The sequence below is a fragment of the Cyanistes caeruleus genome, chromosome 13, assembly GCF_971803275.1.
Source record: "Cyanistes caeruleus chromosome 13, bCyaCae1.hap1.1, whole genome shotgun sequence".
Taxonomy (NCBI): domain Eukaryota; kingdom Metazoa; phylum Chordata; class Aves; order Passeriformes; family Paridae; genus Cyanistes; species Cyanistes caeruleus.
The window spans coordinates 16,709,059-16,732,654 of NC_141713.1; the positions used below are offsets into that span (position 1 = coordinate 16,709,059).

At 38.7% G+C, this 23,596-nt stretch overlaps 1 protein-coding gene across 14 annotated transcripts in view; it reads left to right on the top strand.

Moving 5' to 3' along the window:
* The window catches only part of USP3 (ubiquitin specific peptidase 3), a 56,503-nt gene that overhangs the window by 23,123 nt on the left and 9,784 nt on the right, over nucleotides 1–23,596 (top strand). For 8 of the 14 annotated variants that reach the window (XM_086849272.1, XM_086849267.1, XM_023934179.2 and 5 more), the window contains exons 2-8: nucleotides 7,507–7,567; nucleotides 9,272–9,403; nucleotides 14,887–14,970; nucleotides 16,528–16,612; nucleotides 18,768–18,850; nucleotides 19,406–19,519; nucleotides 20,179–20,292. In XM_086849272.1, coding sequence (XP_086705398.1) covers nucleotides 9,321–9,403; nucleotides 14,887–14,970; nucleotides 16,528–16,612; nucleotides 18,768–18,850; nucleotides 19,406–19,519; nucleotides 20,179–20,292 — 563 coding nt within the window. In that variant the 5' untranslated portion in view covers nucleotides 7,507–7,567; nucleotides 9,272–9,320. The remainder of the gene's footprint in view (nucleotides 1–7,506; nucleotides 7,568–9,271; nucleotides 9,404–14,886; nucleotides 14,971–16,527; nucleotides 16,613–18,767; nucleotides 18,851–19,405; nucleotides 19,520–20,178; nucleotides 20,293–23,596) is intronic. The other 6 variants (XM_086849268.1, XM_086849274.1, XM_086849276.1 and 3 more) reach the window with 1 other exon arrangement.

Here is a 23,596-nt window from a genome sequence, read left to right on the forward strand (position 1 = left end):
TGTGAAATTTCTTCTGTGAGACTGAGCAATGCTTTTATTTAGCACGAGGAAACTACGTGTACAGGTATGCGTGATGTGCAAAACGAGATTCATTCTCCTGGTAAAATTTTAATCGTTTAATAAAGGACAATAGGAGACAAAGATAATAAAGCAAAGTTTAGCAGCAGGGTGCTTGGCATTCAGCCAAGAGCACAGCTGCTATTGCAGCGATACCCTTGACATACCTTTTCTATTGCATCAGCCTATTGCATATTCATAAACAATTATGGATATTTAAACTTTTCCCCAAACCAGTTTACGTGTTCCAAGAACTGTTTAGCATGGCTCCTCCTTGGGTCCACCTTTTTACAGCATGCATATTTCTTGGCTGTGGTTTTAGTACATTTTAATTATCACCCCTAGCTGGGGTTTTGGTCCATACTTTCTACAGATGGTAGGTGCTGATAGTTGGCATATCAGTAGTGGGGGTCTTCATCGTTCATATGTTCATTGGATGTTACCCCAACCAAGCAGGCAGTTCAATTACCATGAGCATAACTATACCAGCTATTTCATTACTATGTCTACATTTAGTTAATAACAGAGATAAAAACTGTATTTTTATAGCAAAGTTATTTTAACATTATACATATAGCATCCATTTTAATATTTGCAAAAAAGACAGTATTATTATATGTACTTAAAACAATGAACCCAAATAGTAGTTCACAAACTATCGCTAAATGACTTTTCTTCTTACTAAAAACCCAGTCTTCCTGATTATGGCTGAAAGATAAAGACAGAGGAAGTAACTTAGGGTTTTTCAATAACTGCAAGTGGGGGCTGTTTTTTTCTTTCTTTAAATGTTATTTGGAGTTTTATTTGAATTCTCTAACATTTGAATGTGATTTGAGTCAGGCTAGGACTTGATACTGTTGAGACTATTCTTCATTGTGAAAGAACGTTTTTCTGTGTTTAGTAACGCCTACCAGGAGACTTGCTTCCATGTGAATTCTCTTGCTTTGATATAAATGTCATTGAAATTCCCTTAATCTTTTTTTAACTTCAGTTATGTGTGTCTTAGCTTGTTTTAAAACAAAGCATTTAAAATAGTATAATTGAAAATTTTTTCCCCGTCTGTCTGGTTTAGTTTTGGCTAGAATGCTGTTTTTGTAAAATATGTTAGAAGCTGGGAACCTGTTCAGTTGTGTTGGTGTATGTGTGCTTAGCAGTAAGGAACTTACATTGCCTGTTAGGGATTTTTTCATGCTGCTGGTAAAAATACTGAAGTGCCTTGGAGGACACCTATGTGTTCTTTAAGGCTTGTTTGCTTCTGGCAATAAAATGTTTTTTCAGTGCCAGAGTGTCTGATTCTGCACATATCCACATGCTCTGCAGTCTTGGCTGATGTTATGTGATGAGGAATATTTTATGTGATTTGTAATATTTGCCTTAAGTTGCTGTTTATTGAATATGCTGGTTTATAACTGAGTTTGTGGGCCACGAGGAAAGAGTGCACATGGCTTTCAAATGTTGTGATTTAGTCCATTCATCTTGGTGGAAAATCCTTGGTTCCTGTCTCAATTTAAACAACTGAATATTTCATGTTTTGGATTTTGAATGTAGAGTGCATGGGTATTCCTTGCTGTGGAGCCTGCAGCCTAGGTGAAAGCTGTAACTGCTAGGCTAGGTGGAAGTTTCACCCTATCTCTTGCTTTGTCTCACGGTCCCCTGAAGAAATACTCACAGGAAGGAGTTGTCAGTCCTCCCTCAGCTTTTAGAAGTTGTTTGTAAAAATGTCTTTGAAGGATAGGAGGTACATGCATTAAACTTGAGATGTTCACATCTTGAATGAATGGGGATTTTGTGGAGAAAACTCCTCTCTTGATTTATTCAGCCCTTGAAGAGACTTGTGCCTGCATCCAGAATGAGTTCCAGAGCTGTGAATTCCAACAGAGGGCAGAACCTTTTTGCAGCTCTAGCATGTAAGCCCAGAGGAGGGACCACATTCAGTGTGTTTGTCTCCTTGATGTTTCTCATAGGTTAATATCTGGAGTGAGTCCCTGCTTAGAGCACCAGCTTTCATGAGAGACTCTCAGACACCTGATACCTGTTGTATATTGTATATGGAAAGTTTTATGTGTTCAATTCTGAGCTGTTTTGGCAAATCAGCTTACAAATTTGGCATAGAGTGATGGCTTTTGGGATATCTTCCCCTTAGCTGCAGTTAAAAGTATTTAAAGGATGAAGGTGTATGGGCTACTGGGCTCAGTTCTGAGTTATGCTGGAAAAATTATTTTGGTAAATGATTCGATCTCTCATTCTCATCTGTAAAATGGAAATGGGCTTTCAGAGAAATGCTCTGAATTCTGTGACTGAAAATCTTTGCATTTGAAATGCTGTTATTAAATTTTTTATAAATTTGGTCAAATACTTGTATTTATACTGTACTGAATTTTGTATTGTCACCAGGATTTTTGCATGCAAATTTCTCACACCTTCACTTCCAGATTCTTGGAAAAGGTAGCTTTCAGTCTGATTCCTTAGACCTGATGTATCACAGCAGAAGGGTCATGTTTTACAAAGAAGGGGTTTCTCGTTTTGGTGTGTGGGTTATTGCTGCTTTTTTCTTCACATGTTGCTAGTGGAGGCTGCCCAGATCTCTTGCAGCAATTGTCAGGTCCTTCAAGGAGCAAAATGGGAATCCTGGTACTAAATCATAGTTAAACAGGACACTGAGAGATTTTTAAGGCAAAGGTGTGGGAAAGGAAAAGTAGTCCATTTCTTACAACAATATTGTTGTGGGTTTTTTGGATAGGCACATGTGTGTCACATGATACAGCATGCTGTATTTACATAGCATAGGTATGTGTTTGTCACCAAGTGCTTGTGTTTGTAGGATGATTTCCTCAGCACGGTGTCAGTCAACCACTGACACCATAAGTATGTAAATATTGTTCCTTCTTCTGAAGTGGAGCAACAGTGGCATTTTTTATTCAGTTTAGCTTGTTTCTGTATAGCTGACCCACTGTGTGAACATGAAGTGAACTGACCAGGGGTCGGTTGGTCTGGAGATGTTTCTGTGCAGGTCACTGTGTTATTGAGGTGGTGTTACAAGGGAGTGCTGCTACAGCTCCTTTTGAGAGCTTAGCCCAGGCTGTCTGGTGAAGGCTGTGGGATTATTTGAAATAGTTTGGTGACCCTAATCTTGTTTCTATTCAATGACCTTTTAATAGAAGGACCAAAGCATTGCTCTTAATGTGCTAATATTTCTTTAGTGTAGCAATGAAGGGTTATTTTAAACGCTGGCTGTAAGCGCAATTCTGTAGCAGCTCTGGCCCAGGGTCATGTGTGCTGTGTTGATGGCATGGCTGTGCTGCTCCCAGATCTCTGGCAGCAGACACTGCATCTTGCAGGTTTCTGAACTTGGCTGCTTTACAAAAACTGCTTCCTGTTTGTCTCTTCCTCTTCCTGCTGCTTTTTTCTGTTGCCAGTTTCTCAGCTATGCAGTGTGCTGTTTAAACAAACCCATTAGTTACACATGGGTTCTATATTTCTCTATAGCTGTAACTTTCCTTCAGTGACAGTCTGCATCTTTGCTGTGTAAGAAATGCAGTGTTTGCCCAGAGCAGTCATGCTTCACATGAGTGCACTTGGAGTTCCTTTTCAATAAGAAAAAAAGTCAAATGCAAGAAGTACATATTTGCATGATCATGGGGGTAGGGGTGGGGTGGGGACACTGTAGTGAGTACACCAAACTGATCAGCTGTATCTTGCTCATGTTACCTGGTATAACTCAGTGAACCTTATCTGCGTGATCTGTAAAAAGTGGAAACTGTGTGGGTGTCTCTGAGAATTCCCCAAGTTATGTATGAGTCTTTGCTCTCCTGGGGAGGGATTGATTTAACTCTTCATTTAGAGAGGACTTTGCAGGCTGTATAACAAACACATCACTATTCAGGTTTTACTTACAGAAATCATTCTGCAAAAGTATTCTTCCTATTGCATGTTGAAAAATTGTGTTTCTAAATTGTGTTTCTAATCTAAAATCTATGATTTTGATGTTAGGTAGCAAATAGCCTCAGTTAAGATTGTGGCATTGCAGCTTTGCTTTCCCTTTTCTTTTGACACATTAGTGTCGTCTTTGCCCAACCACTTGAATCTATTATAAAAATAGAACAAATTGAGGCAGTTGGTAACTCTTTCAGTTGTCAAACTTTCATTAAAGCTGAGAAAGCAGCCAGTGTTTCTTGATCTGTATACCACTAAATAAGACAGATAATTTATTTTTTTTTACTGCAGTTACAATGATTGAATATAATTTTAATCCAAAGTAAGGGATGCTAATGTAATGCTCCCCTCTATTTTTTAAGTAGTGCTAAAAGAAAAACAAGCCAAACTCCCAAATTCCAAATGGAAAACTGATTATGGAGCAAATATATCTGTACCTGTACAAATGGGTTTGAAAGTCATTCCTCATGATTTAGTATAAGTGTCTGACCTGGAAGTCCAGAACACCCAAGTCGGTTTTAGGGGTCAGTTTCCAGGACTATAATGTTCTTTGAATTGAAAAAGTATTGGCTATGGATCTCTCACTTCTGGTCTACTTTAAAGCTTACTGCATTCATGTCAATACCCCATTTGAAAGGAATAATGTGAAGTGTCTTTACACATGAAGCCAACACGTCTACCTCTAGATTATAAGTAGCTCTGGACAGTGACAGTGATTGTGCTGTGCATTCCATGGTGTCTGTCTTGATAGAGTCTTGACTAATGCCTGAAACTTCCAGTCTAATTTAATTTATAAAGTAGGAAGATGATAATGGCTTCAGGATCTGAACTGAGTAATGCCTGGAGAGCCAGGCTTTAATGCAGCTATCTGCTGAGCCAATGTCAGAGAAATACAGAATGCAATCTTCAGCAATGTGTTAAAAAAAAATCAGTTGTGTAATTCTCTGAGAACAGAGCAATTGGAGGTCACAGATTTAACACTGGATTCTGTATTTGATCTTAGTGGGAGTCACTTTCATGTAGTGTGAGATTTTTGTGGGTGGAGATGTTTGTGCAGAAGATAAACTACACATTTCTGATGTGATGCAATTGGAGCAAAGTTCTTCCTAAAAGTTAAAGTAAACAAATGAGCCATCTTTTCCTATTCCCTGATACAAAAGATGGAAAATTTTAGTGTATGCAATCTTTTTGGTATTGTGCAGAGGTTGGACTTGTTTGCTGGCTTTGTGTAGAACATTTAAACCTGCAGAATGAGCACTCCTTCAGAGTAATTTACACTTGACAAACAAGCAGTACAGGTATTTAAAGTACCTGAATGTGAAATTGTAATTGTCTGGTAGGGGTGGAAAGTAGGTGTAATAGTTTCCATCATAATGCTTTGACCTTCTGGTTGAGAACCAGTTCCATGCATAGATGGTAACAAAGTGAAAGCAAACATGTTATTCACAGTAGGAAATTTCTGTTAGGATATAAATGCTAGGAAGACCTTTCTATGTTCCTGACATGGAAAGTATAGGGCAATGCTTTTGCCACACAGCACTTAAACACAAGATTAAGTGCATAAATTATTTTGGCTTCTTTTTCTTTCCTTCTGGTTAATATTTTACATTGCAGTTTGTAAATTCACATAGATAATACTGTATCAGGGTAGACCAGTGGTTCCTTTAGCCATTATTAATTGATATTAGCTGTTTAAGATCTTCCCTTTCTTTTCTGTTTGCCAGTGTTAAATTTTGGGTTTCTTGGTAACATTTTGGTCAAATTAGACAAACTTCTTCCACGTTCCTGAGTTGAAACATAAACCAAAACAGCCCTACCTGGCTGCCCTCTATCTATTGCAAGATGACCATTACAGCTGTGGGAATAAGCAGCTTTAGAAACAGAAAAATTGGGTTTTGCAGAACGAATGCCAGATAACTGAGATGTGTGAGAAAATCTCTTTCTCAAGTAAAGTAGCTGAAGGAAGCAGTTCTGGAGTCTTGACTAAAGAGTTTGAAAAAGTTACTTAATTAAGTATTTCAGGAGAATGTGCCTTTTTTCCCCCATGTAACACTGTAACATTCTCATTTTAAACATGCCTTGGATTTAGCTTTTAATTGAAATACAGCAGCTTTTTGTAATAATGAATTCAGATGCAAAAACCAGTTGTTTAAAAAGCAGTGTACGCTTTTATTCCCCACCCAATTTAAATAAAAAAGGTAAAATCTGGTAATGGAAAAATATATTAGGTCTTCTAAGTAGCTAAGCTTGTCAGTTCTCTGTTGAGTCAAAATTGACCCCTTCATTTTTAATGGACTTTTAATTTCACAAAGAAACTACTTTTCTTAGCTTGGTTTTCTCTGATAACCTTGGATCTTAACAGTTTGCTGTATACCATGGTTCAGAGCTTGGTGAACTGTATTTTGTTTTGCTACAAGTCCTGAATTAGCCTGCTCAGATGATCCTACCCTGGAGCAGCTTCTGTTCTGCTTTAGTTCTTCTTTTAAGGTGTGACTCCAGAAGGGGGAGGGCTGTTCTCAAGCTTTCCCACAATAAATAACAATACAAGTAATTTACATATACAACCAGAGTCAGTCCTCTTCTCTTTGTCTTTCTACGCCCTGGCCTCACAGACCTTTATGTTCCCAATGATTTTTCTTTCCTTTGTGACTCTCTTCACTGGCTGCTCCAAGCAGCAGAAATTTATGGTGTGTAAAATTCATGGGTCTGGTATCATATCCTTTTATATTTTATATATATATATTTGTTTCTGCCCTCATAGCAGTACACTTAGCATTTTAAATTTCTCATCAGATTAGTTGGGTATTTGAAAGTGTAATATTATTTTTGTAAATTTTGTGGAAATTGATAGTTGTTAAAAATTTTATTTAATTCAAATCTAAGTGTTGTATTTCATAGCATCCCTCATGCAGTGACCTGTTGGGTTGGAATTAGAGTTGGAATATCCCATTTCTATGGCTCTACCCTGAGATGGTGTTTAATCTTTTTTTAGTGTTTGCCATTTTTTTTTTCTGTTTAAGCCCTTTAGCTTAAAACATACATTAAATTTTCTAGACTTAAAATCTGACAGCCAAAAACTTAGATAACATCTTCTGATGTCTTAAGTAGATTGTGAAGCACAGCACTGGTGTTACATTTTAACCTTTCAGCTGCTTGTGCGGGACTGAGGGTGAAGTCATTATGGATAAATTCTTTATCAGGACTGGAGCATAGGAATACATATTGTATAAATGGTGTGTATTATCATGCATTGCACAGTAATTTATTCTGTGTGCTTCTTATCAGATTGCCAGGTTTTCTTGCAATGCCTTCTTTAAAATGGTTTCTTGTAGAACAAGTTTTATGAAACAGAAGTCCTGTAGGTTTTTATCTTGTGTTCACTGGACTGTTATTAAAAGCCAGAAGAAAAAAATCGGAAGGCTTACTAGTGTTTTTGCCCTGCTGATATTTTTGTATTGTATTTTAAAATCAAGTTGACTTCATTAATTTGACACTTTTTTTAAAAATCTTTTATAGTGTGCCGGTCAAATAAAAGCCCCTGGGTCTGTCTGACGTGTTCGAGTGTCCATTGTGGAAGGTGGGTACACTGTTAGTGTGCAAATCTTTTAATCAGACCTTTATCTTTCTCCTTTGTTGCTTGACTCTGAGGCAGTTCATTCAAAAATTCCCTGAAATAAACCTTTCATTATCTCATTTAACATTGTATGTTTATGCTTAATGTGGTTCTTCGCTACTTTATGAGAGTCCAGAGATTGCATTCAAGATATGGGGGGTTTTATTTCACTGGTTTTTAAGGTAAAGTAAAATTTAAAGTAAAGTAAAATGTCTAAGTAAATTAAAGTAAATGTGATTGCTCAGTTCAAAAAGTGTGTGGAGAACTGATAATTTAGTAGGTTATTGTAAAGTTCTGTTCTGGGGAAGATGTTTCTTTTGTCATAAAATAAACACAATAAGAATTGCAAAAGCCACAAGTTGGTACAGCTTATTTTGAGAGAAACAGCAACTATTCAGCTGGGACTGAAAATAGCTTAAATGTACTGTGTATAGTTTAGGACCTAAAATTATTGTCATTGCATGTAAGAAATAGCTGCCATCAGAATTCCTTCAGGCTTCACCTTGATGTTCGTATTAGTTGAAGTACACCAGATAAATTGTAGAGGAATTATACAGTCAATGCTGTTATTTATATGTCAGGATAATTGTAGAAAATGTGCTGCTACATAAATGTTTGAGATGTGCACATTAGTGGAATGCAGCTAGTGTTGACACTTAGTATCTGAGATGTGAACATGTTTTCATCTGTTGGGTAACATCTGTGCTGGTATGCTGTTATTCTGGGAAAGCACCATTAAACTTAGTGACTTTGTCTTTTAATGTGGATTAAATGAGCTTCAGATTTTCTTTGTTTGATCTGGGTAACACTAAGTGCCATAGTTTTAATAATGTGTCTTATTCAGAGTTTTGCCTTTTTTCCCACTATTTATTTATTTAATAAATTTATACTTGGTGAGAGCCAAGAGAGGAGGAGATACTTCATGGCATGCAATAAATAATTGGAATATTTTAATTGTTAAAGATTATTTCTGTCCACAAATGGCCTTTCTTATGTGCAGTTGGTAAACATTGAGTCAGTTATTTATGCAGTTTGTTTTGTCTTTCCAAACTGTTCCCATCCTTAGAATGGAAAATAATTGAATGAGAAGATAAAATTTACCTAGGGCTCTTGCATTTATAATGACTTTTTTTTTAATTAAAGGTGCTTAATTTCCTATATCTCAAACTTTGAGCATGAAAATGCTTATTGTGTCAGCAAAAGAACTGCAGGATTTTAGATTTCTTATTCCCTTATGTAACCACAAGCTCCAGAGCCCTTCAAGTTCATGAACTCGATGACTGTAAGATTAAATCATGCTGCAGAATAGGAAAGCTGAAAATGGGGGTCAGCACTCTGTTAAAGGGATCCCAAACACAGGTGCTGGGGGAAAAGGGTAGAGCTGCAAGAAGAGAAAAAGCAGTACAGGTATGGGAACAGGGAGTTAAGGATTTTCTCAGTTGTGGAAGTGCGTTAGTCTGTTGAGAGCACAGATCCTGGGATTTGGAACACAGGAGAGAGTAAAAGGGGAAAACATTGGAAAATTCAGCCAGTGGTTTCACACAAGTGAATTGTCTTTTTTAATGCCGATGTAAATAATGGATGACTTTTCTTCCCTATTTTTTAATGAATTTTTTAATTAATTAGATGTTTAGAAGTATAAACTTCTTTCTTTTACATTTATTTTAGATATGTGAATGGCCATGCAAAAAAGCATTATGAAGATGCACAGATTCCTATGACCAATCATAAGAAAACAGAAAAACAGGAGAAAGTTCAGCATACTGTTTGTATGGATTGCAGTAGTTACAGTACATACTGGTAAGGATTTAAACACCATAATTTCACAACTTTTTATATACTAGAAGGTGAAAAACATCAGACTCTTGTGCAGCATTATATTACACACATTTTTCATCATTTCATCTTTTGATTTCCAGACCTGTTTTTGGAACACTGCTTTTTCCTGTGTATTGTAGCACTGGCTGTAACTCACACATGTCAAATGTTTTAAACTGAAGAAACTTCTTAAAATAAGTGCTATGGGGTTTGGAGTTGCTTCTGTTTGCTTTGGGGTGTCTGGAGACCCAAACCTCTTACTTGTAAAAGCTGTTTGGTTGTCCTTACTTTTTGCAATGAGCTGGTGAGCCTTTCACATATCCTTTGTCAGGATTCAGAAAGTAAACTATTACACTGTTGTTCCTGCCCACGAGATTGGAATTAGAGTTGTGTCTGTGTGTGTACCTTCTGTGAGTCTGGGAAAGTGATGGATCCTATTGGGAAGCAGCATCAAGTCTCTGGCAAGAGTAAGGAAAAGAATGAGAAATGTTTCTTTAAGCAGCACAATGGCCTGGGCTGATTCCTTCAGTGGGGTTCTTGCAGTGTGATAAGCACTGTTCAGGGGAACTTAATATCGATGCTGCTAATGTTGGATACCCCACTGTCCTTGTTCCCCACAGGGCAAAGACTGGGGAGTCAGTGGCAAGCACTGCTTTTTGCCTCAAAAAAGCATCTTCTTCCCCCTTAAGCAAACCTGTTGACAGGTGCTTCCCCATTTGCAGCTGCTCCATGGTTTCCCATGTGTGTTGTTACTTGTGCGCTGTGGCAGTGCAGAATTTGAGGAGTGGAGATCTCTGAGAAATCCCTGCTATGGTCTTGTAAAATTACTGGATATATGACTTCTCTAATGGGCATTTTGTTCAAATAGTTGGGTGTCTTTTGGGTAGTTCATTAGGGAAAAAAAATCTGTTTGATGAAGTTTGGGTACCCAGTTTTATGAGGAATGCTTCTGTAAGAAATATTTTTATCCCCTGCAAGTAAAACCCCAGTTATGTGATTTCACCTGAAGAAATGTTGTTTGAAGCGACTAAAAAACTGCTCAGATGGTGCAAGCAGCTTGTAGACATTTCAGCCTAGAAGAAATGTTTGAGTAGCTTTGTGATGTAGGGGAATTTTGCTTTTATTTGCATTTTATTTTAATGACCAGAATTTTTACCTGCTTCTTTGTGAATACATGAGAAAATAGTCAAGTTTTCTAAGGGATACATATGCACAGGTTACCAGCATTGCAACAGCTGTGGGAAGCTAGTTTCACTCTCCCAATTATTACTGGTAGCAGCTGAGTTCTATGTTGTGGCTTTTTGTTTTGTTTGAATTATGCCCTGTCTTCCAATCATTCTGAAGGTAATAATCTGTGAATGAATTTTAGCAGGGTATTTAAAGTCTTTGATTATATCTCCATTATGACAAATAGTGTTCCCAGCTTGCTGAGCACCCTGCTTATCCCAAACCTTGTGTGGGCATTGCAGAATACCAGCAGCCAGACTGGGGGCTGTGGGGTCTGTTACTGACCCCAGGTGTGCTAGGAAGGGCAGGCAGACCTGCACCTGGGGTAGTGTGTGTTTGTGGGAGCACAGGAGGGAAGCAGTTCAGCTTGTGATGTCTTGTCTGCTGTAGTTGAAGGCTGAGTCATCTAGGGATGAACTGGAAAATAATTGTAGCCAGCTTTTCCCTTGGGGAGTTCCTGTTCTGGGTAATTCACCAGCAAATTATAACTCCTGTGCTAATGTGAAGATGAACAAGTTTCAAAAGCAGTTTATCTCTGCTTTCAATTAGGATACTTCAGTTTTTTTTCCCACATGATAATCAGGGAAAGATACTTGAATTTGTTACTGCATCCAATTGAAATGAGCACAGAAGTTTAAAGATAAAGCAGAAGATATCCAGATCAACTTTTCCCCCTTTATTTTGGACAGTACTGTGGAGGCTGCTGTCAAATAGTGCTGCCAGTTAAAACAAATAGCCGGGTAAATTTGAGACATAATTAGCTATTGTGGAGAGTGAATAGGCTTTCAATAGCTTTGAAAAGGCTATTTGTGAGCTGCAGTGTAGATGTGAATCCAGTAGACAGTGCTAAGTTTATGCCATGGTGGTTCTTTGAAGTGAACTTTTATGTAAAGATGAATATTTTATGCTACTGGTGTGGGCTGCCTCAGTAAACCATTCTAAGACTTAATTGAATTTTATTTCTTCTGTAAAAATAATGCAGATATTTTGATGCAGTGCTGTCTTTTATGTTTTTATTTGCAGTTCTGTTTACTGCACAAAGTTGAGTAGGATACTCTTACTTCATTTTTATCCTATGGATCCTGATTTACTGTGTTCCTTGGCTTGCATGATAGTAGCAGTGAACAGGCCTGGCCTTTCTAAGAAGGCAGCATTTGATCCTTTACCTTCCTTTGGCTGTGCCATAACCTGTCATGCAGTCTTTCCCAGAGTGTTCTGTTGTTTGCTTACTCAGTCCTCCTATTCAGCTGTTCAGTCTTACCAGTGGAGAAGTTGAGAGAATTCGTTAATATTTTATTTATTATGAGAGTACAACTCTCTTCTTGATTCTTTGGTCACTTTTGAGACAATGGATGCAATACTAAACCCTCAGACTAAATTACTTAACTGCTGAGAAAGAATTCTGAGTCCCACTTTATGGAGATAATCAGCCTTTAAGTTAGTTCTAAGGTAGTACACACAAAGAGTTTGCAAGAAATACAGATCTTTTTTTGTCTTCAAACTGTCATAGGGTGCTTTCTCATTCTCTGTTAGGTTTTTTGTGCACAAGAAGTAAAATGATATGTGTAAGAACCCCACTTTCCTGAAAGATGACTCTTGTAAATTGCTTTTCTCTGTGCTAGTGCACAGACAGTTGGCACAGAAGAAGAAAGGCTCCCCTGTTTATGTATTTGCATAATATGTTTCCTGTGTTCATTTAATCCCAGACACAGTTTGCAGGTCAGATTTCTCACCCATTACCCTCCTTGTTATCCCTTAAAGGGGCATAGTCATGTCAGGGCTGTGTGTGTTCCTGGCTGGTGGAAAAATAAACAACTGTCAAGGACTTAGAAAAATTATTTTTTTAGTCTTTGTGAAGATGATTCTCCTTAAAAAACTCTTACTGTGCTTGTGCCATGAGCGTTGGAAAATGAGATTGCTTAGTACTATTATTTTGCATTCTACAATCAGTAAAAATAAGAAGAGTAAAAAGCTTTTTATCCAGAAAGTAAAACTTGAGCTCTTTGTTTACTCAAATAAGTGTTTACTCATATAAGGTGCTGGCATAACTAAGAAAACCTGGGTTTTCTTAATTTTTCCAATCCTTCAAACTGTTCAAATCTAGTCAGGGCTTTAAAACACAGCATGAAGTTGTGTCCCTTCTAAGCACTGAAACAGCACTAAGTACTCATGTTCCCAGAGCAGTGCATGCATTCACTGTCCCAATGCCATTTTAGAAGCAAATGAGGCTTTGGAGGTAGCAGAGGTACTAAAAATAGAGTGTAGAGAGGAAAATACTGTGCGAAGCCATATAAGGGACCCTCTGCAAGGTATAGAACTTGTTCTGTGTTGTTGCTGTTAAAGCATATTGTAGAGCTGCTGTATCCAAAAGAGGTGTTTGTTACTTTGTGAAAATCCTGAGGATCACAAATTAAGCAGCTGTTTTTGAATGCCAGCTTCACATATAGGATGTCATTTCTCAGCAGTTTACCCTTAAGGTGTGTGGACTTAGCAAATTTAAGTTACTAAAACATCAACTACTTCTAAATCTGTTTATTTGGTTTATCCAAAGTAGATTGGAGGTATTATTTGTAATAGTAGTGCTGAATCCTCAGTGTTGCAAGAGTGGTGGTTTAAAAAACCTACCCACTAAAAAGAGAAATAGAAGTTTGTCTTGATTCTAAGTGAAACTTAGAATTACTTTTCCAGTGTTGCAAGCAATACATTTACTGATGTATTTGGTTTTATTCTTCCATCTTGTGACAAGTGCTAAACTGGTATGTAAAAATAAGGTTAATATGATCTTCAGGGCATGACAGCAGTGAAATCATTTTTCAGCAGTAAGTTCTCATAGAGGCTTTCAGTGGGCTTGTATCTGCTTCCATCCCCTGTTTTCTGAGCCGTAGCTGTTCCAGCATCAGTAGCAGCGTGGCTGTGCTGGTGCAGTCCGTGCTCTCGAGTCCCACGCTGTGTATTCTGCTGGCTGGGCTCGTGTGCTCTCAGCACTGGCCTGGGAGCCCACTCTTCTGTGGCAAATGCAGGAGCCCCTCATCAGGTCTTTGTAGGTGGCAGAAAAAGCTGACAAGGGCTAAGACCTGGCTGAAATATAAGCACATTAACAGACTTCTTCCCCCTCCCAAACTAACTTGACCTGTGGCCATCTTTAAAAACGTTTAAAAAAAACCCCAAACAACTGGTAATCTTAGTAATTTCTAGATCTTGTGTAAGTACCCATAACTGCTGTGTGCATTGCTTGGATGTCTTGAGTGTCACGTTCATTTCTCTTCTTGGGGCAAAAATCAGAGGTCCTGAACACACTAATCTTAGGGACTCCATTCAGTGACAAGGACCTTTACTTTCTCAACTCTATAGCCTTTCTGAGAATGTAGAGTTTGAAGTAACACTGGCAATAATGCAGATTTATGCAACAGAGTGCTGTGAATTCCAGTTGTGCTTGAAGTCAGTAGCTTCATTAAATTAGAAAGCAAATGTGGATCTTCTCCAGCAGAGGAATAACCTGAGGTGATGATGATGTATTTTGCATTTGAGTCACTCTTGTGCCAAAGGGAAAAGAGAGACATAGCTACAGTTCTGATATTAAACATATCCAAACTTAGTTTTCCTCACAGGACATGTTCACTTGCCTGCCAAAATTTGAAGCTGCAATTTGACACTTCACAGTATGTACAGAAACTGATGAGTGATGGAATGATATTTGTGGCTAAGCGTGAGGTGCGAGCTGCCACAGACTTCTGGCCTGACTTTGGAAAATTCAAGTGATCTCTTAGTCCATCTTCCCTGGTGTTTTTTCAGTAGCACAGACTTTTATGTTTTGTATGTATCTGTTCAGCACTTCAGGTTTCAGTGATGACTTTACAACATTAAAATAGTTTAAGAAGTAATAAAAGCTTTGTATTCTATTTACCAGAGGTCAGTTGGTCTTTTCTGATGATTCTGTGGATAGACTACTGAGTCTGCTTTTGGTTACACTGTTTCAGTTTGAACTGGAATTCTGCCTTGGGCCAGGCAGTACATCATGCTTTTGATTTCTAATAAACAACTAAACTAGAAGAAAATCCATGTAATAAGATGGTTCCTGTACTCTCTTCTGCTGGAGGGGCGTTCTCGGAGGAAAAATCAGTGTGAAGTACTGTGCTCCCCAGTTCTCATAATCTTTCACTGGATCCCTTTGGGGCTTGAGTGGTTTGATCTGCTTCACTGACATGCTTTGCATGTTCTGAAAGATGTTTTTCTTGCAGTTATCGCTGTGATGATTTTGTAGTCAATGATACCAAGCTGGGCCTGGTACAGAAGGTCAGGGAGCACCTACAGAACTTGGAGAAGTAAGTAGTTTGTTTGCATCCAGACTGCATTGGGCAGACTTGTAATAGTGCATCATTTAAGGTGGTATTCGTTTCATATGTGTATATAATTATATGTGTCTTAATTCTTCTATGTGTTTGACACTGTGTTTAAAAACCTTTTAATCACTGAGAATCAGAGGTGCAGAATAAATGGATTTGATTGATGATGATCATATGTCTTGTTTCTTATACAGTGAATCTTGCAGAAGCAGTATATTATGATGCAGGAATTTCTACCTAAATGATAATTCCTGTCTTTCCCAATATAAATGAGACAGATTTTTCAGAATTAAACAAATGGTGTTGTCAGAGCTTTGCAAAAAAAGCAGAATTAGCTTTTTTTATCAGAAATTCAAGAAGTGCAGTCTTCATTTTAATTGGTACAATTTGATTTGCTAGCAAAAAGATTAAGAAGTCTTATGGTCTTTGAACTGCAAAGAGACATTTTTTCCTTTGCCTCTATCTGGTGCTGTCCTACTGAAAAGCAGATAATCTCATCTGGGTGGTGAATGTGCTGTGGCCAGTCCTAGATAGCAAAGAGTGCTTGCACAGTTGGCCTGAAAAATCTTACCTAGTGCCAAGCAGAAATATTGTGTGCGTTCAGTGCTTCCAAATACATCAGAATGCCCCTGAGTTCACACAGGACTCCTGCTAAGGAATTGCTGTGATCAGGGGAAATGTCTAGATCTTCCCTGAGTCAAGTGTTTATCGATTACTTGGTAGGTTATATTAATATTTCCATTATTTTCCATCTTCTTTTGATGGCCTTGTCAGGTACATAATGAGATGTAAAGATGTTTAAGCATAAGGAGAAGTAAATTGGAAACATCCAAGTGATATTACTTCTTGGGAGGTAAAAGATACAGTGCAGGCTTCCATTCTGTCTGATGGTGGCTTTTGGACACTTGGAGGGCTTTTTAATGAAAAAGAAAGAAAAAGGCAAAAATCTGCCAACCAAACCTTGAAACAAGCTATGATTTCATGATCAAATTAGAGAGAAATCATCAACTGGTTTAATTGAGGGGCCATTAATTGCCATTGCTGTGTGAAAGAATAAGCAATTATTTTTGTAACTTAGTATTACACAAATCTTACAATTTTTTGTGTTTTAAGAGACGTCAACTATAATACACAAGCACTAAAATTCTGTATATTCTTGATTTTTAGTAACTTCATCTTGATTTTTTTTTTTTAATTGTATTCTTAAAGGCTTAGATTCTCCTGACAGAAGTATTTAATTTCTTAGACCTAGGAAAAGGTTAATATTTTAGATGACAATTAGCTGCTACTAAGACCACTCTCCAAGGCACACATCCCTGGGCAGAACATCCTGCATTAACTCCCTGCTGGGCCAGGGGGCTGTGCCCCAAGGGAGGTGCAGCCAGTTTCAGACTGCAGCAATGGGGAGCCTGTTTGCTGTCAGTGACAATTGGTGACATGTAGAATCACTCTGTTAAACATGAGTTGATTTTCTCTGGTTCATTCCACACAATATGTTGTTTTTGTGGTGAATAACCGCTTTCGATTGCTTTCCAGCAGTTCAGCCTTTACATCAGACAGACATAGGAAAAGAAAACTATTGGAAAACTCATCTCTGAACAGCAAGTTATTGAAAGTAAATGTAAGTACAACAGATCTGGTACAGTGAGTTTAAAGGGTTTTTGTAAACCTGCTGAGGTTTATAGTTGGCCTAGACCCAAATTTTGCTTGGTGTACTTTAGCACCTTCTGGCCACACCTAAAAGAGCCCCTTCACACACAAGCATGGCTGATACTCTGCTGCATTTCTGTTGATGTACACTGAGCTTTCCTGGGCTTTAGAAGGGTTTCATGTCAAGATGGAGCTTTGCTTTTCTGAACAGGCAAGGGGCTTTTGTCTTTTTTTGGTTTTTTTTATTCTCCCAGGTACAGAAGGCAAAGGAAGAGGTGCACCCTCTTGAGGGAGGTTGAGTAATTATTAAGAAAAAGTAAAAAAATGTTATCAGTTTTTTAAAAGAGCTTAATAAAACTTGCTTTCAAGAGGAACTATGGACTATTTTTAAGCTTTTTTTCTCCTCATTTCATTTTCCTGCTATTTTAACTTTAGACCTGCAGGATAGCACCCAGGAGAGGAGGATCCAGCCCTGGCTAGATGGAAGGGCTGTATTGTTTTTTCCAAATGAAGAAACAGTTTCTTCCAAACAAAGTCAGATGTCTTTTTTTGCACAGATTGGATTAAGGGAGTTTGGGAGTTTCTTATTTCATAATTTTGTCCCAGAATTTGAGGGTGGAGAGGGGAGATACTGACCCAGCTGTATTCAGCTGATTCATTTTCACCCTTGGGAAAATGGGAGAGAGATGGAGCAGAGCTCTTGGGCTGTGGGACAGCAGTGTCACCAAAGGGAGCTGGAGTTCCTTCAGCCATAGGAACAACTGCCTGAGAGGGTGTGAATGGGAGTAAGAGCTTGGGGTGGAGCAAAGCAATTGGTTGCTGTTTGGCAAAGTCTGGAGGGGTTTAGTTACTTTAGAAAATGCACTACTATAGTCAGTTTAGGGTTGTCTGAATGTGTTGCCTGTGCTTCCTGTACTGTCCAGATCTTGCAGAGATTGAGGAAGCCTGGGAGGAATAGTGAGCCTTTCTTGCTATGGCAGTACACAGCAGTATTGTCTGGAAAACACAAAGCCAGTACAAACCAGAAGAAAAATTCCAGGCAGTGTTTAGATAAGGACAAGACAGAATTAGAAAGCATGAACTAAATGCTTATTTTATTCTGCCTACTCTTTGCTGTTTTGTCAGTTTTATTAATACTTCAATATTGCCTCTAACAGGAGATTATCTTTTTGGAATGCTGAATCTTATTTCAAACTGCAGGGGCAATGCTGTGTGCATTAGTGCTGTGCTGTGGCACTTGGGGCAAGAGTGAGAAAAGAATCTGCTCAGGACACTGTGGTGTTTGCACATTGAGATTCTAAAAGATAGCCCAGCTTTTAAATTCTGTTAGAACAATGAAGAATGCCCAGAAATTTGATGAACTTCCAGTGTGGTATTTTGTGGACAGTGGATTGTGCAGAGTCTAGAATCATAAATACAACATCATCCACATTTTTCTTCCCTTTTGTCCCCACCCACCTGGAGATAATTTGACAAAAAGAAAGCTCATCTGTGGGTTCATTGTTCTAGGCTGTAAATGGTGTGTATTTTGCTTCTCTTTTTTTCAACTCTGTACCTTTTCTTTGCACAGTCTAACTTGACTGTTTATTTCCCAAATAAATGGGCTTTTCAGAAACCCTTCTGGCCACCACAGAACCCCACTGAGACTCTGACAAGTGCTAGTGACTTAAAAACTGGAGGTGGCCACACTGTGCATATTAGACATGGGAAAAGATGGATGAGGATTGGTACTTTCATTTTTATTTTTCAAAGGCACTGTAGGGAAATTGCTGTCCAGTTCTCACTGAACACTATTGGAGTGTATTTAACATATATACACACAAATCCTTGGCAATAAGAGCCTGTGATTAACTCTGTGTTGTCTGTTCTAGATTTATTTGCACACAAAAAGGCATAATACAGCTTTCTCTTGACCAGAATGAGTGAAAAAAACATTTTCATGTCAAGATGCAGCTTCAGGGCAGTTTGAGCTGCTGAGGTGGTTGCTTTGGGTTTGCAGCTGCACTCAGTGTAGTTGGTTATTGTTCAGCTCCAATTTTGTGTGCTGATCCAACACAAAATGATGTGATGACCCTGGAAGGGGGGAAGTGATAAATCTTTGTTTAACCTAACTGTTCTCATTCTAGGGAAGCACCACTACCCTTTGTGCCACAGGCCTTCGGAACTTGGGGAACACTTGTTTCATGAACGCAATCCTTCAGTCACTCAGGTACCTTCTGCAGCTCTCCCACCCCTCTCAAGGGGCTTGTGTGCTGGTTGGGCAGGTGAATTTGGCATGTTCTGGACCGAAGTGTACCTGAATTTGTAGGAGTGGTGTGCATGGGTTGATGAAGTTGTGTTTCATGGTGTGAGGCACATCCTGTGGTGCAGCATTCCAGAGGAAACCTGCCATGTCCTGGGCAGAACAGGAGAGTGCCCCTTCACTGCCAAGGCCAGTGAAATACTTTAACTTCTTCAGCAAATGCAAGTCTGGATTGTTAGGAAATGATACCTCAGTCTGGCAGGATATCTCTTGGTCAAAGCAGAGCCAAAATGTAATTAATTATTTTAGGAAGCTGGGATGACAGTGATATTTGCAGATCTACTTAGTTGCTGACAGAAGGCATTTGCTACAGTGTTTCTTGTCTCTTGAACTGTTTGTGATTGTCATCCTGTATCACTGCATGAAGTGGTGTTTATGCATTTCAAAGAACAAGTTCCAGAATACATACCATCCTTTTTCTCCACCCTTTTAAGGATTTCATTTTTATTTCCTCTTTCCCAGTAACATTCAGCAGTTTTGCTGTTACTTCAAAGAGTTGCCTGCAGTGGAGCTGAGGAATGGGAAGACGGCAGGGAGACGAACTTACCACACCAGGAGCCAGGGAGATAACAATGTGTAAGCTGTGTGTGCCTTGTGAGCTCTGAGCTGTGCAGGAAACAGCAAGTTTGGGCTGCTGGGGCCACTGGGCACTTTTGGTATTGCACAATTCACTGGGGAAAGAGGCACAGAAGAACAGTTGTCTACAAAGAAAGAAATTCTGTCACTTGCAGCTTGTTACAGGTCTGGTGCTGCAGGGAGAGGCAGTCAGGTAGTGCTGGATCATGACATGTTAAATCATGTTAAGGAGTCCTCTTGATATGTGCTGCAGACATTATGCTACTGAATTCCAGCTAAAATAGGGTCATGGGGATGTGACTGCAAGTCAACCTACTGTGACTATTACTACAAAAAATTCAGGAGTACGTGATTGATGATGTGTAGGTTGTTTGAGCAGTGTTAAAGGGGTGATATTAGCAGAGTCTGCACAAAAATGGCAAAGAGTGCATAGTGTTCACATGAGTCCTGAACATCTGAAATACATTTTTTCTGAAGCTGTGTGTCTTCACCATTATGAGTAGGATTTGGGACATAAAATCTTTGAAGCTACTGGAAAGGATATTAACCCAGTCATTAGTCTTAACCCAGCTAATTTCTGATACTTGTACCATTGAACAAGTAAACCTCTAAGGGCTGTAACACAAACCCACATTAAACAGCTCTTACTTTCTTTACAGTTCACTTGTGGAAGAATTCAGAAAGACACTCTGTGCTTTATGGCAAGGAAACCAAACTGCATTTAGTCCAGAGTCTTTATTTTATGTTGTTTGGAAAATAATGCCAAATTTTAGGTAAGTTTTTTTTTAAAATAACATTATTCTTGATTGCAACCACATATTGCTGGTGTCCTACTCTAAAATGGGCTGCTTTCACAGGATACACTCTGTGCAGCTTTCCATATGCTTACAGATGTGCTTTGAAAAGGATCTTTGCTTTGATCAATGGTTTTCTGTTCACCAGTAGTGCTCACTTTTTCCTTCTGCCCTTCTACCACATGTAGCAGTGTCAGAGAGGACAGAGATCTCAAATGAGAAATGGGGGTAGTTGTACCTTGGAGCCAGTGCTCCAGAAGAATGAAGCTATTGACTGGTAGGTAAGTGCCAAGTGCAGGGTGTTGACAGAACCAAGGCTTGGCTGCAATAAGAACATTATGTAGTCCAAATTAAAAAATGTATAGCACCTACAGGCCTAAATGCAAACATACTGGCTGAAACTTCCTTGATTCTCTCAAAATACAGTTGTCATCAACTGGACATATAAGGGCTCTAAGAGAAAAATCCTGTGCATAATAAACATTTTGGGCCCATAATAACAAAACAGATGATAGAGGGAAAAAGAAAGTTACTCAGGTAAACAAACCCAAGTACAGTTCCTCTCCAAGGTCTCCCTGTCCTGGCCCCCAAACCTCTTTCAAAGGAGGACTGAAACCTGTTAGGATATATTTTGATGAGGGTAAGTTGCTGTTGTAGTTTAACATAGTTTGTTTTTTAGTTGAGGAAAAACTCCATCAGGTATGGAAGTAATTCCCTATAGAAACATTAACAGCTTCCTTCCAACCTGACAAAACCAATCAGCTAGCTGATTTTAGATATTGACACCATGTTAAAGCATTTAAAAAAGCTAAGTGCACCTCTGTGAAATCAGCACAAACAACATAATCCCATTCAGAAGTGCAGGAAAAGCTGAAATCAACACCGTGAGCCTCTGTGGCCGTGCCTGGCAGAGATCATGTGGCCAACAACAAAAAGCCACTTCCTAATGCAAAGCCCAAATAAAATTAACTCTTTCAGTGCTATAAAATTCCATTTAAAAACAAACCTGCCAGCACCACTCCTCCCAAATAAAAATAAAAGCACATAAAAAGAAGAACATAAAGACAGCCAACATTGATAAAAAAAAAGTCAGAGCCCAAACAAGAAAAAAAATTTAAAAATTCATTAGTCTTAAGCTAAAATTCTCTTATAAAGCTGTGATGAATATATAATTAATACATCAGACTATTTTTTCCTATAAGTCATAAAATACATTGGAGAGATGTAGCATTTTAACCACATCCATGAGCAGAAGTACCAACACTAAAGCCAAGGAGATGTTGAAGTAGCTGTGATTTGCTGAAAAGCTTAAATAGAGAGAGAAAAACAAAAGATATGAAAAACCTTGCCCCAGGGATAGAAGAGGAAGACCTGTGTTTCCCAAAAATAGATGAAGAAAATTTTTGTACTAGAACAATTCATCTTTAAACTTGTACCCCAGTAAACTGAAATAACCCATGGTAGTATTTGTGAAAAAAGCTACCAAACATAGGAGAGATTTCATGACTGTAAATTTCCAGGCAGCTTCTATTTGTGAAAATTAAAACCACAAAAGAACTGTTTCTTGTGAAAAAGTCTCCATGACATGGCAAGAAAGACTCCTCTCCCTAAGTAAACTGAAAAAAGATTATTTTAAAAGTAATAACTGACTGAAAAGACAAAATTTTGTCTCTTTATGTTGTCAGAGAGAAAAGAGAAAGAGTTGGAGGGAGGAGAAGTGTTCTGAAGGTTGATTCTGATTTCTTATTTTTCTTTTAGTTCTGTTAATAAAGTTTTCTTTATACCCTTTAAAGTTGAGCCTACTTTGCTCTCTTCCTAATCCTTACCTCACAGCAAAAAATGAATAAATAATTCTAGTGAGTGTACTGGCATTTGGTCAGGGCTAAACTCAACTCCATTAATTGGTGCATTAACCAAAAAACTCAGATTGGCAAACTAAAACCACTACCACATTCTCAGATTGTAAAGATGTTCTCTTACCTGTTACATCTCCAGCAGTGCTCAAAAGATGCTGTGAACACATCTGCTCAAAAAATAACCCAAATGACACAAATCTGTTTATTCTGTTCTTCACACTGCCAGTTATGTTTCATTTGGTTTATGAGAATCAAGGAAGTTTAATACCAGTAGTTGCAAGTAGTGACCAAAACATTACAGGCAGACATCATCCTTTATGTCTTTGGCCAGTTTCCCTGTTCTTGTTAGAGCAAGTGAGGAACCTGTTCCTTGAAGTTCCTCAAGCAAGTTGTCAGCACTGTATCACAGCTTTTAAAAGAAAAAGTGCTGTTTGTTTGGGTTCTCCCTCTTCCCTTTTTATTCCAAGTTTTCTGAGAGCATGTCCACAATTAATGGATAAGAGAACTTATAAAATCAAATGGAGAACAGTCAGCTGCTTTTAGCAGATCCCCACTTCCACACGGTCCAGGGAGAAAATCTGAATTTGCTCAGAGCTTAGTTGAACCTTGTAAAAGCTAACGATGGTGAAATTCCAGTTGTGTCTCTTGTGCTCCCTCAGAGATGGGGAGGAGAAGGCAGATGGATGGATGTGTGGAAGAAAGATGGAGCAAGCAGTCTGCTAGCAGCACACCAGCCACTTTGGGCTGTGCTTATGGAGCCTGAAGTGGTGGGGCAGGGGAGGGGCAGCTGGAAATAGGTTCAGGTGTTTCAGTCCAACAAGATTTTAGTTGTTAAACTGGAGGACTGAGTGCTGCTCTCCCTAAGGAGGGTTACAGAAGAAGCTGCTGCTGCCTCACACTGCAGTAGAGAGGAGAGAATGCCATTTGTACTTACTGCAGGCACAACTGCAGGGCCTCTGGGCTCTCCTGATGCTGTGCAAGTCCTGCTCCCTGCTTGCTGTTGTGCTGCATGCCAGGGCAGTTCTGCTGCCTCATGCCAAGCTGCAAGATGTGCTTTGCTGATTTACTGCTGTATAAATAGTTGCTCTATTTTCCTGATAACTGATCCTCTTTATATCCTATCCTCTTGTCACTGGGAAAGAGTGTTAGGGGTGGGCTTGAATTGAATTGCTTTAGGTGGATGGATATCAGGTTTGTTACACAGACTGTCAGAGTAACTCTGCTTTTTGCTGAAGGGCTTTGACATAATTTATTTACAGTGCATTGTCCATACCATAGTATCCTTTTAGAGATCTGTATCTATAATTATGCTTCTTAACAAATCCAACTAATTTTCTATCTGTAGTCAGCATACTTAGAGGCAAGTATAAATACATGCTCCAGGAGCACAGCCAACAATGTGTAACAATTCCAGAGGTTTATTTGTT